Source organism: Callospermophilus lateralis, chromosome 1, assembly GCF_048772815.1.
Source record: "Callospermophilus lateralis isolate mCalLat2 chromosome 1, mCalLat2.hap1, whole genome shotgun sequence".
Taxonomy (NCBI): Eukaryota; Metazoa; Chordata; class Mammalia; order Rodentia; family Sciuridae; genus Callospermophilus; species Callospermophilus lateralis.
The window spans coordinates 204492093-204506098 of NC_135305.1; the positions used below are offsets into that span (position 1 = coordinate 204492093).

General features: G+C 48.0%; 1 protein-coding gene across 1 annotated transcript in view; it reads left to right on the top strand.

Moving 5' to 3' along the window:
- The first annotated feature begins 239 nt into the window (after nucleotides 1-239).
- Nucleotides 240-14006, top strand: part of Gask1a (golgi associated kinase 1A) — a 56598-nt gene continuing 42831 nt past the window's right edge. Inside the window, exon 1 of the mRNA XM_076869486.2 lies at nucleotides 240-581. Within this exon, the coding sequence (XP_076725601.2) occupies nucleotides 579-581 (3 nt within the window). The 5' untranslated portion in view covers nucleotides 240-578. The remainder of the gene's footprint in view (nucleotides 582-14006) is intronic.

The following is a 14006-nucleotide window of genomic DNA, read 5'->3' on the forward strand; positions in this document are numbered from 1 at the left end:
GGCACACCTTACGGGAGGGATTGGGGCGACGCATCCAGGCACCTTCCCAGGCTTGGCGCTTCACCCTGCGGGCGGGCAGGGAGGAGCCCTTTCCTTCCCAGCACCTGGGCCCCTATTCCCGGCAACTGTGGCTGGCTGAGCCCCGGGCAGGGCTCTTATTGTGAAAGGAGCTTCCCCCTCCCTCACTTTAGGGGGGAATGGGGGTGCTGGGCCAGGACTTGCAGCGGTGACTTTGCAAACTCCGCAAACGTCCCCAGCAGATCTAGGAGGCTCCAGGCTGCGGGAAGGCTCGGGCAGAACTGCAGGTATTGGCAATCTGCACAAATCCCGCGTTAGCACCTGGCTCTTCACCCGCAGAACATCCCAGGACTCATTGCACGCCCGGGAGTTGGCGCCGGGCCACCTGGCCGCCAGAGAGGTGTGGACCTTCAGTACGCGAAACCCGAGCCGAGCGCAGCAGCCGCGTGTCCTGCCTGGGACGCCTGGAGAGCCGTGGCGCCGGGGCCGCCCGGAGGTGGCGGGATGAGTTTGCAAGGCGGCTGAGCGCGCGGAGGAACCGGCCCAGTCTCCACAGGGACATGGTAGGATGGCCCAAGGGGATGCGCGCAGCGGGTGGGGCGGGCACCTGGACAGGTGGTTTCTAGGGCGCACACTGTCTCTGCGGCGAGCCTGCGCTGTCTTCTGGGGCCTGTTGTTCCCCGAAAGTTGCAAGGGCCGCCGGCGGTTTTCTTTTTTGCCCAGAACTGGGAGAGATCAGAGTTGCGGGTTCCCTTGCAGGGAGCACCTTGGTGGCTTTCATTGTTTTTGGACTCACACATCTTGGTTGAACCATAACCCATACGAAGTGCTGCTCAAATTGCATCCAACCCACAGAGAAGGGAAACGGGAGTATTCTGTATGGCATCCGAGGCTCGTGAGGATGGGCAAGAAGCCTTTGAAGTCACAACGCTTTCTCTGGAAAATGCATGTGAATTCTAAATATGGAATTATATTTCTACAGCTTGGCTGTGTGTCCATATTTTAAAAACAATGCCTTATTGTTTTTTTTTTCTTTTTCCTTTTTTTAACCACGTAGTTGAAGTTGCTTTAATAAGGTTCCACGCCTGGCTCCCAGTGCCCCCACCTCCCTCTACCTGTTCGTCAGAGGACTATTTAGGGCAGAGGTGGGAGACTGGTCAGCCTGAGATGTCACTGATGAAACTGGATCTGTGGACTGATAAACCTCAGAGATACCAACAAAAGGAAAGATTAAAAACCCTTTGAGAATTTGGCCTGGCAGGTTAGCTGAAACACTTAGGTAAACCCAAGGAAGAGACTCCCCTTAGGACTGACTCAGATTTGATCTATTTCCAGAAACCATTTGAGAATTTGGCCAGACAGAACACCAGTGGTTCCCACCTGTTTTTCTGAGTGCACTGAGCTCCCCTGTTTCTGTGTCCTCCCTCCTCTCTTCCCTTCCCCTTCAGGCTCACTGAGGACACATTAGAGCTCCACAGAGATGCTGTGGGCCTGGAATTTAGAAGGATATCTCAATACTGGATCTGAGATGCTTTATCCAGTAATTCCTTTATGCCGTCATATTACTGATCCAAGGTATACAAGATGGGAAATGTGGGTTAGAAATATAAAGCTGGAAGTTTGGAAACCTTCAGTGTCTTTTAGAAAGTGAACCTGGAATTGCAAGACCTGTAGGGCATTTTGGTCATCTGGAGGTGGGTATGGGTCTCTGCCAGGGCTGGGTGTGTATATTTCAAAAGCTAAGATTGAGACAGTTGCCATTTTCTTTCTTTGCACCAGTAGTGGGAGACTTGATGTAGGCTCTGAACTTGGATAAAAAAGACTGATAGAAATTAAGCTATTACTACTAGGGCTGGGGATGTGGCTCGTGATAGAGCACTTGCCTATTATACAGGAAGCCCTAGGTTCAATCCCAAGCACCAGGAAAAAAATAAATGTTTTCCTTCTGTATCTTTGAAAAAATAAATAATATATACAACTTCTGTCGATACCATGATTATCACTGGGGATATTTCCTACTTTTTTTTTTGGACTGGGTATTGAACTCAGAGGTGTTTAACCACTGAACTACATACATCCCCAGGCCTTTTTATTTTATTTTTTTTTTATTTTGAGACAGTGTCTTGATAAGTTGCTTAGGGCCTCATTAAGTAGCTGAGGCTGGCTTTCAGAACCTGCAATCCTCCTGCCTCAGTCTCCCATGCTGCACAGGTGTGTGCCACTGCTCTGGCTTTCTTACTCTTTCTGAATTTTATTTTATAATGAGATGAGATTTTTATCAAATGTGCAGTTTTGCATCTTCTTGGTATTTGTTTATAGTAAAGCATGTTTCCATGTCTGGAAGATCTCTAAAGAAATCTTTGTAACCCCACCTTTAATGTTCAGCATCATGATTTTGGTCACTATCTCCTTGTTTGGGGGAAATCTGAGTGGTTTCCAGTTTGGGGTTGTTTTCAGTAGTGTATGGCCAGCGTCCTGATTGTGGAAATGGGGATCTGAGTATCCATCAAAGTGGAACTCAGGTGAATTCCATTGTAACCACCTTCCAGGACCCAGTGTTGTAGAAGTTTGTATAGTAGCTTTACTCTGTCACGTGGGCATGTGATTAGGTGGGCAGTCATGAAGATGGGATCCAAAGGGAGCCCACACATGGGCCAGTCTTTCTGAGAAGAGCCAAAGCCAAAATCCCTGGAGGTTAAGATTCAGAGGGGGAGGAGCTGATCTCTTTGGGGTAACTCAGAGTTGGTGAGGACCCAGTCTCCTCCTCTACTCCCCTAAAGGCTCTGTAGACATCCCAGATTGCTTGTGTTAGTTGTGGGATTGGTGTGGTAAACAGTAGAGAAAAGGCCGAGGGATTGCGCCAAGCAGATCATTGCATGGATCTGCAAAGCAGTCCATTATTCTGAACCTCAGTGCTCATCTGTAAAATGGATTGTTATAGGGAGCAAATGGAATCATAGAAGCAAAAACACTTAGTGCCCCATAGATGATATGTGTTGGGGTCTTGTGGGACACATGTATTTTTGTTTTGTTTTGTTTTGTCTGAACCTAAAGGAAGTAAAACAAAAAATGCCTTTTTCATTCAATGCCAGTCAAGGGGATGCTTCTGGATGCTTCTCCAGGGTAGGTCAAGTAGAGCCAGATTTAATTCCCTAATAGTTGTCTGGCTCCTTTCAGCCTCTCTACTCGGTAGGCAGGAGAAACCCAGTCTACAGAGATGCTTGTCCTGCTGTGTCCCTGGGCCTCCTTGCTGAATGCTGCTTCTGGGAGTGAACAGCCCACAGATCCAGCAGGCCCTGGGTCTGGCTGGGTGCCCCAGCAGTTGCTCGAGCTGAGTGAGTCCCAGATGTTCTCAGGATCAACAGGAGAAGAGGTTAAACCAGTTTTTGAATCAAGAGTTGAGAACCTTGAAATCCAGCTGCTGAGCTTCAGAGAATTTGATTTTCTCTCTCTCTCTCTCTCTCTCTCTCTCTCTCCCCTTTGGGCACTTCCTGCTGCATGCACTCAGCTCTGTGTAGGGCTGGGCTGGAGCAGAGGCTCTTTGACAATCTCCCACCCCCTAAGCAGACCACCAAACTGAGCAGGGGTTGGTCCACAAATCGGTGGCTGGGCAAGAGGGGTGGAAATAGGCCACACAAAGAAATTAGTTCCTTACTTATATCAGGAACCAGTGAGAGAAACATACTGCAAATTGGGTCTCAAAGAAGCTGATGAACCCCTCAGGATAGGCCTGGAAGACCCAGTCCCACTCCCCACTGAACTACAAGTAGACACAGAGCATCAGTTTTCTTCAAGGTTTGGGTGCTGAGAGTGACAGGGAGCTACCTTTACTTGGGTCATTTTTTGAGTGACTGCTAAAATGTTCCCACCAGGAAAGTTAGAGATGCAATTCCTACATTGTCCCTGCCTGTGCACAGGCCTACATGCAAAGGACCAGCTGGCCTGAAGTAAAGATGGAAACCTTGATTTGTGGATAATTCCCAGATGCCTTTCTGTGTGTGGAATCCATCCCCCAGCCACACACACCTACTCTTGGGGTCTGGCCTTATTTCCCAGGACTCTGCCTGGTGGCTCAGAATTGCTTGCTGAGCAAAAGAAGAAATGGGCTTTAAGACAGTAGCTGTGGGATCCTGGGGTTAAAAGTGGTAGGTAGGGGGGAGGGGGATGTGGAGGTGTGGAAACACTAGAGGCCTCAGGCTGGTCCCAGGCCTCCACTGGATTTGAAGGAACAGGTATCCCCTTGGGCAGGAGCTGGGTCTTACCCCCAAAAGGCTTTGGAATTCTTGCATGGTATGTTAAGAAGGCCACAAAAGGGGATTCACAATCCATGTGTAAATATATGTTAATGCTCCCCTCATTCCCAGCTGCCTTGCCATTCACTTACTCACTCACTCACTCACTCATTCATGAAATGCCTACCTTGAACCTGACGTGGTGCTGAGGCAGAAAATAAAAAAATAAAAACACATGCCTTGCTCCCAGGGACTGCAGAATCTAATGAGGCTGCCTATGGGTACCTGTGGGTGCCTGGGGGTGTGGATGGGGATCAGGAGCTGGTGGTTGGTTTAGAAGAAAGGGAAGCACAAAATGCTTCAGTCCTGTGAACTAAATGTTGTGATGAGGACACAGAGGAAGGGTGGACCCAGACTGAGAGGAGTGGGGACACAGGGAGACCCCAGGTCAGGGAGTATTTGAGGATGACCTGGATCTTTTCAAATGAAGAAAGGAAAAACCATTATACATCTATTATAATAGGTAAAAAGTGAAACAAAACATTCTGACAGTATCAAGTGCTGGTCAGGATGTGGAGCAACTGGAACTCTGTACACTAAGAACTGTTTCCTGGTGTGGCAATGATACGGCCACATGAGAAAACAGTTTGCCAGTTCTTTTTCTTTTTTCTTTCTGGTGCTGGTGATTGAACCCAGGACCTTGTGCATGCTAACTACTGCAGAGTAGTTGGGATTATAGGCAGGCACCACTGCTATGCCCAGCCAACTCACTACCTCCCCCCACCCACACCCATGACTGAGAATTAAACCACAGACTAGCACATGCAAAGTACTCCACTGCTGAGCTATAGTTTATTATAAAGTTTATTATGAAGTTAAGCATGCACTTATAGATAACCCAGCAATCTTGTTCCTATGCATTTATGCAACAGGAATGAAAACATATGTCTACACAAAACCCTGGATGCAAATAGTTATAATGGCTTTGCTCATAATTGCCCCAAATTAGAAACAACCCAAATCCCATATGCTCCTCTACTGTGGACTGGATAAATAAACAGTGGTAAACTTAAAAGCTTTTTCTGTGTGATTCCATGTATACAGCCTTGTAGAAGAGGCAAAACTATAGAGATGCAGAACAGATCAGTGGTTGCAGGGGTTAGGGATGGGGAGGCTGTGATTGCAAAGGACCAGTACAAAGATTTTTGGAGGGATGAAAATGTTGGGTTCTGATTGTGGTGGCGGTTGCATGAATCTGTCTGTATATCGAAACTCAAAGAACCGTACACACAGAAGTTTAGCCTTACTATATGTAGATTAAAAGACAATATAATCAAAAGAGGAGTGGAAAGCCCTCTAGCAGATGAAGCAGCATGTTCATTTTGCCCTGGAGAAAAAAGTAAACTGTTAAAAGCTCGTCTGAAAGGGTGTACAACCAGAGATATGAAAAATTGTGCTTTCTGTGTAATATGAATTGTAATGCATTCTGCTGTCATAAATAGCAAATTAAAAAAAAAAAAAGTTGTCTGGAAGGGACTAGAGGAAACCACAAGGGAACCTCTGGGAGATGGGATTGTGGACAGAGCCTAGTTCTTGGATGTGGGAAGAGGTCTCTCCACTGAGTTAGGTATTTGTGTTATTGTCCTGAAGACAGAGCAGGCAGTGGAAAGGTTTTTGAGCTTGGAGAGATAAAATGTGTTTGCATTTTAGAGAGTAGTTTTAGGACTGGGAGGAAGGGTTACTGAAAGGAGTCGGGTGTCTGGGGAGTGACTCAGGTGGCCCATAGGCAAAACGTAAGAGGGATATTTGGGCAGGAGAAGCTGCAGCCTTTGGTAATCTCAGCTTCTGAGTATGTGGCTTTCTGCCATCTTTCACCATCTTCATTTTTATTTATATTTTGTTGTCTCTTAACTATTATTCTTAGAAGTAATTATGATATAGCCAGGCACAGTGGCACACACCTGTAATCCCAGCAACCAGGAGGCTGAGGCAGGAGGATAGAAGTTTAAAGACAGCCTCAACAACTTAGCATGATTTTGCCTCACAATTTAAGAGAAGTGCTGGGGATATAGCTCAGTGATAAAGTCCTCTCTCCTGCCCCGGGGTTCAATCCCCAGAACCACCCCCACAAAAGTAATTATGATATAATACAGAAGTAGCTTCTTTTTAAAATAACTTATCATTTGAATTCTATGAAGTAGATTATTAGGTTATTCTTTTTTTTTTCAGTACTGGGATTTGAATCCAGGGGAGTTCTGCACCCCTCAGCTTTTTAAAAGCATTTTTTATATATATTTTGAGACACCTTCTTGCTAAGTTACCAAGGCTGACCTTGAACTAGTGATCCTCCTGTTTCGGCCTCCCAAAACACTGTACCACTGCATCTGGCTATTATGTTATTCTTAAAAGGAAATGATATCTTTTCCTCAGTCCTCTGAATTGACTTTGTTCATATTGTCTTTATAATCAGAAGAGTAGGATGGAGACAATTCTAATAATAAGTGAGTACAGTGTTGCACTAGTCGACTGCGTGGCCTTGCCTGTGGTGCCTGATGCCTCCACTGGACCATACATCCAGCTGGGTCCCTTCCTCCTGGCCTCCAGACCCTGCCAACTAGCCCTGCTAGAGGCCAGGCAGGGGCAGTGGCTGCTACTCCTCTTCTAACCCAGTTTCTCTGATGCTTGGGTTTCTGCTAAGTGGCCGTGGGAAAGGACTGTGTCACATGCTGTTTACTTGTGGGCAGTTTTTGTTTGGCTTTGGAGGGTGTTTGCTTGCAATGAGCAAACAGCCTCTTCCAGAACCATCTGGAGAATTCAAATATTCCTATCTTGGCCTGGGCAGCAGGTTCGTGGTTCTGTGTTTAGGAGCAAGTCGGGTAGCAATTTTTCTAGAAATGCCATCAGCTAAAGACTGGTCAAATACAGCAGAGTGGCTAGGGCTAGATGACGGACAGGGAGTGGTAAACAAAGAGAGGAGTCCCAGATGATGGATGTGTGATGAAGAGAGGGAGGCACAGGGCAAGACTGGCTCTGTGGAGGGCCTTTCACCTGTGGGCACCGTGGGAGCAGCAGGTGGCCCTTGCAGCCTGTGCGTGGGCCATGTGTCAGGGGCTCTGGGTAGTGCTGGGTATAGTGATCTGAGCTGGAGTTCGTCAGTGGTGTCAGCCTTTGGTGGAACAATGGTGTTTTCTGCAGGTCTGGCTGGCGAGGGCTGCCTGTGCCGCCTCTCATGTGCCCAGGAAGAGCCCTGTAGGCATGCTGGGGAGGCATGATCAGCAGACAGTTCTGGCTCCTTCCGGTGGTGGTCTTGGCTCTGCCAGGCTGGTTTTGCTCCAATGCTGTGAGGTGACTTCTAATGCACTGGGCACTAGGAAATTCTCAAGATATATGTGTAAGGATTTAAAAAGTTGCCTTAGTACCTATAAAAGCTCTTGATGCCTTTGAGGTAGAAAGGGAAGACTTAGATATATACAGTCAAGTCTGCAATATCAGAGTCATAATTTCAAGAAGTACAGAATCTATAATTGCCTTTGTCTTTTTCCCCAAAGGAGATGAATGAACGCCAGGCCCAGGGCTCATGTGAGAACCTGCCACTGCCAGGTGGCGAGGGGGAGCACCTTGTGGAGGGAGCAAGGAATGTTTTCTATAAATTCAGAGGAGGTGTGTCCTGGGGAGGGGCCTATCCTCCCACTTGCTGTGCTCTGGTCTGCGCCATCTTATCCCTCTAGGCCTCTATTCTGTCTGTCTGGACTTCTCTTTCAGGGTTCATGTTGATATATTTTGTGTGTGTGTGTGTGTGTGTGTGTGTGTCTGTGTGTGTGTGTGTGAATGTAGAGTTGTAGAATTTTAAAAACTCTTTTTTTGATGTTACTGCTTCTCCAATTATAGAGGAACCCGTTTGAAACTTTTATTTATTTATTTACTTATTTTGGTACAGGGGATTGAACTCAGGGGTGCTTTTCTGCTGAGCTCCATCCGCAGCCCTTTTTATTTTTTCTTTTGAGCCAGGGCCTCATTAAGTTGCTGTGGCTGGCTTTGAACTCGCAATTCTCTTGCCTCAGGCTCCCAAGTCACTGGGATCACAGGCATGTACCAATGCACATGGCCATTTTTGAGACTTTTGAGACCTGATAGTATTTTGAAAATCTCTTGTTTTATCTTCTTGGCTGCTTTTTTTTTTTTTTTTTCCTAGTGATAAGAGCAATCTCTTCTTGTTGTGGAAAGTGCCACCTGCTTTTGGGTCTCTTTGGCGGAATCTCTGAGTGGTGTGTCCACAGTAGAGCCTGCTGGGGGGTCCCATGTGCCCTTGGAGGGGAGCTCCCCACCAGCTTCTCAGAGTGCTGCTCTCTGGCTGCTCCTGGGTCAGTGGTCGCAGTTGTTTATAGTGGAGGGAGGGGGTACAAAGAGAACCCAAATTAACTAAGTTTACTTATGGGAGAGGCATATGCCTGCAAGTGCCCAGGTCACATAAGAGCATTGAGAAGGGAATGAGGAGCCCCAGGTCTGGGCAGGGAAGGGACCAGGCATAGTCAGTGCCCTGACTGGGCCTCAGATGTGATGTTCTGTGTCCACCCGTGTTGCTCTGTGGTCCAGGCCCATTGTTCTGTGGGTCAGGGTCTTGTTCTGTTGACATGATTCTGCCTTTTTGGGGGGGGTAGGGAGTACCAGGGATTGAACTCAAGGGCACTGGATCACTGAGCCACATCCCCAGCCCTGCTGTGTATTTTATTTAGAGACAGGGTCTCACTGAGTTGCTTAGCGTCTCGCTTTTGCTGATGCTGGCTTTGAACTTGTGAGGGTGTCATGTGGGGTCTGGGGGCTTCTCTACCACCCATCTCTTTTTCGTGCTTGTATCTCAGCTTATTCACAGCCTCTACAGAGGCCTGCTCTCTCACACGCTCACTCCACACCGTCACATACAACCACATGCTCACACTGACACACACACACAACCTCACACATACACTCACATAGCAGCTGCAGAGGTGCCGTGTGGGCTCACAGTGGTCTGCTGTAAAGTGAGCTGTTCAGAGGGTTGGGAGGGTGGGGCCCAGGCTCATGCTGTGCCTGGGCTGTGGTGGGGGCTGTGGGTCATACCACCTGGCTGCCTGGGACCAGAGGAGGTAGAGACTGCAGGCAATTGAGGGCTTGAGGCTGGGGAGGCCAGTGAATGGACCATTGGTTGTCTGTCCCTGTGCTGGGTGGAAGGTGGGCAGGACATGCACACCTCTTCCTCCAGGACAGAGCTGCTCTGTCATCTGTCCACACAGAGCTCAGTGTGTGCTCCTGGGGGCTTGGACCCCACTCAGGGACTGGCTACCGGATGGCACAGTGCTCCCTCCAACCCCCACCTCCACATCCAGCCACTGGCTGCTGGCCTTGGTCCAAGTTGGCTGTAAGGTTAGCCATGACACTCACACCCCCGCCACCCCCACTCCTCCTGGTGGCCCATATTCTATTGCATCTACAAAGGTGCTGTTGTGTTCCTTTCTTTCAGAGCATTCTCCCTTGAAAATCTAGTTAGAATCTTCCCTCTCCTTGCAGAGAGAGTGCTGATGTCTGGCTGGGCAGCGACACCCTGTCTAGTCACTTCCTTGTGACTAGAGGCTTCTGGCTTCTCATTAACACATTCTGTCCCCCCTGGCAGTGGCCCCATATGACTAGGTTTAGACTAATTGTCACAATACCTTAGTAGAGCATGAAGGGCTCAGAAGATGGGTTGTAATCAGAACCGAATTCAAACCCTGCTTCCCACCTGGGGCAGGTCAGTGAATCTTTTACCTCAGCCTCAGTTTCCTTTGCAGAACACTGCCTCCTTGTGGAGCCTTATGTTCCATGCCATCTGAGCGTGAAGGGCCTTGCACAGTATTTTGCAGCCTGGAGCACTGAGCTGGGGACACTGACCTTAGATGGCAGACAGGGCTGGAGACACAGCAAGACCTGGGCCTCCAGGACTGCCCTTGGGTCCTTCAGTGCACCAGGGGAGCAGGAGTGGGGAAGCCGGGGACCCTAGCTCCCACACAGAAGGCGTTTTGGCGGGGAGTATCTGCTATCAAGATCAGCACCGTGAACTAGAGAAAGATGGAATTGGAGCCAGGCGGAGAGCTCCAGGGCCTAGTACAATGGTTCATGACCTGGGGGTCCATGAATAGTATTCACAGGAGCCCTAAACTTGATTGAAGAACAATTAATGTCTTTATTCTATTTATACTAGATACTGAATTTCTCTAACTGAAATTCAGTATTTCTTCAATAATGAATGTGGGAACCTGTTTTTGTCATTGTATCATTATGGTGGAAACAAACATTTTGAAATACAGTCTTCACACATCACCGCCTTGAAAGTACATTTGTTATGAGATGTGCTGATTGACTGTGTTGTTTAATGTTTTGGTAGAGAAGCACATATATGATCAGATCACAGATTTGTACTTTAAAAGATTTTTAGTTGCCATGTTTCAGTGTCAGTGATTACCTTTGTTATCCTGTCATTCATTTTATACATTTTAAAATAGCATCCTGAGACAGGTCCAAGGCTTTACCAAATGGTCAGAAGCATCTTTGGTGTTAAAATCCAGAAGCCCTGCTTCTGTGTGGTGCCTATCAGTGTGATCCAGTTGTTGGGGAGTACCCAAAAGTCCATTTTGCCTAAAAGTCTTTCCCCAGCCTCCACTCCAGGGTCATTAAAAATAATCTCCAGCAAAATTCTAGCATGTGTTGCTTATTAGAAGAGAATTTCCCCTCAACAGTGAGAACGACATACTGTGTATAACTTGTATCATTCTAACAACATCAAAACAACCATGTCATAAGCCCTGGGCTTTCTTGCTTTCTCTCTCACAATCTTATTGAATCCCCTCGAATATTCGGATTGGAACATTAGAAATCAATAAATATAGGCCCAGTGAGGTTGAGTAATGGCCAGGTCATGCAGTCCACAAGTTCTGAAGGCCTTCAAGGTGAGCCCTTCCACCACAAATGGGATGCTCTTCCCAGTCAGTTCACCTCCCAATCCTCCCACTTGGATGGAGCCCTTTCATTAGAGATTATCTGTTAAATATAAATATCTTTGGACATCAGTAGAGGGTTGCTCGGAGGGTCTGGGTCCCAGGAGCATCTTGGGTAGATAGAGAGGGAAGGGTAAGGCTGGAGCAGGGGGGCCTGGAGTAGGGGCCTTATTCGGATCTGGGGAAGACTGGGAAGAGGACATTTCCACAGAGGAGGTTGGGGATGGGGAAGCCAGCGCTGGAAGGAGACATTCATAAGAAGGAGGAGCTCTGAAGCCGGACTTGACCCTGTGCGCTAACTAGCACATGTGGGACTGAGCCCCTGTCATCTAAACACCTTCTGCCAGGTGCCGAGGGAGCTCCCATTTCTGGAGGCCTGACATAGTTTCTGTCTGGGACTGGGCCATGAGGGCAGGGGCGGTAGAGAAACCGCGTTTTCTTTGTGTTATGGACACAGAAACTTGCTTTTCTTCTCTGCCTTCAAGAGGGTCCACGTGATGCCCACAGGACACTTTCCAGAGCCTCTCGTCTTTAGTTATGGCTCTCTCCTTAATTAGGGAGTTCCTGGGAGGCAGCAGCCCCGGTGCATATCACTTCCCCCCACAGTGCCCAGTATAGTGTAGAAGGATGTGTGCAACAATTGTTCCGATTGCTTGGTAGCCTTTCATGTCTCACATTTAAATCTCTCCAGAACTTTCTCAGATGATGAAATACTCTATTCTGTGAGGTCAAACAGAGTAGCCACGACTCACAGGTGGCCCTTGAGCTCTTGAAATGTGACCAGTGCAGCCAGAAATGGAAGTATTTAATTTTAAGGCATTCCTATGTAAATTGTGCCCTGTGGCTAGTGGCTCTCATGTTGGACCGGTGCAGCCCTGGAACAAGAGATGGAAATTGAGGTGCTAATGGAGCTTGGGCTGCTGGCAGAGGTGAATGAAGTAGACTGACTACAGTTTAAACCAATCCAAGTTTAACTGAAGAATGATCAGAGAAATGTTCATCTTCTGTAAGAAGAATAAAGCAAATGAGATGCCAAGGCACCTTGGTGCTGGGGGACAATATGGAGGGGTGGGGCCTGGGGTGAACTGCAGTGTCATTGAGAGAGGAAGCCATGTTCTACTCCAGCCATGCAGGAACACAGCTCAAAATGTGGCTGAAGTTCCCCCTTTCCGAGGAAAGCTGGAAATCTGTAAAATATCCTAGATTTTAAACATTGGCTCAAATATATTTACAACACTTTAGGTCAAACATTTGGCCCATGGATCTGATTTACAAATTCTCCTCTAGGTCTATCACAGTCCCTGCCACTTGTTGGAGACTGAGATAGATTTAAGGCAAAGAGAGAGGTGCATTCTGTCCTGAGGCCTCCCTGATCGCCTCTGCCTCCTCCCTTGTCACCAATTTGTTCAGAGGGGAGGGCGGATGAAAGATACAGAGCCCCCTCCTCCACTGGTCTCTGTATCTTGGCCTCAGAGCAGCCAGAGAGTAGAATCTCTGGAAGGTTGGAAAAGAGCAACTCAGAGAGAAACTTGCTTTATTTTTTTTTTTTTTAGCCACAATCCCTATCTCCTCCCGCCTCAGTTCCACTTTCCGGCCTGAAAGCAAAATGTGTAGCTCTTAATACGAAGGCAGCCAGAGAAAATTTCCAACAAATGACAGGGTCTCCCAAATTCCATCTGGCCTGCATGTTCCCATACTGGTGCTCCTGTGAACTGGAACAAAATGCTAATTCAACTATGGATGGAGCCGCAAAGCCCCAACCTATAATCAACGTAGAGGCTGGAGCAGAGCAAGCAGCAATCAAGGCCCAGGAGATGAGGGACACTCCTCTAACTCCTCATCTCAGGAGAGGCAGAGGGTTAACATTCGCACCTACAGGGCATTGGTTCTCAGCCCAGGATCTCTGCCCCAGAGCCAATCCCACGGCATTGCTAGAAAATCCCAGTTATAGTAATGGTAACGAGGTTAGCAACAGCTAACACTGATGAAACTTAACCATGTAGCAGGCTCTCTTGTGAAGGCTTCATCTACAATAGCTCATATAACTCTCATGTACTTAGTTGAGGGACTTTATTTTTATGAGCGACAAATAACATTGTTATCGCATCAGAATTGCGCCACCATAAGGGGAGGGCTTTGGTCTGTTTTGTTTGTAGTGCATCTCTCCTTCCTGGGGACAATATTTATGTCAGGGAACATCTGCTCAATGAATGGTCGAATAGACCCCCCTACAAGGTACTGTTATCATCCCCAGGGTACAGATGAAGACACCAAGACCCAAGGTCACACAGCAAGGGCGCAGGGGAGTTGGGATTGGTCCCCAGGCAGACTGGCTCTCCTGTTATTAACAACTACATTCACTGGGAGCAGATCAGGGTTTCAGTGGGGCTCTCTGGGACATTTAGGATTCAGGGTTCTCATTTCCTGGCTCAGCCTGTACCCTGTGGGCCTTGGGCCGTTCATGCTGAGCCTGAGGACTTGTGGCCTCCCTGGAAAATGTGTACAAACCTTGAGAGACTGTTTGTCTTTCTGATGACAAGTAGGTCCCTCTGTTCCAGGAGCAGAGATCTGGCAGCATGTGTGAAGGGCCAGCGCAGCACATTCCATGTCCCCTCCCAGCTGAGCAGCAGGGCAGGACTGAGCTCAGGCTGGAATAATGTCCCTCTGTTTGGGGGCCCAGGGGCAACCCCATAGCTGGGGCTCCCTGGATTGGGTGGGAGATGGGGAGTTTTCCCTTCCTGCCCACCTC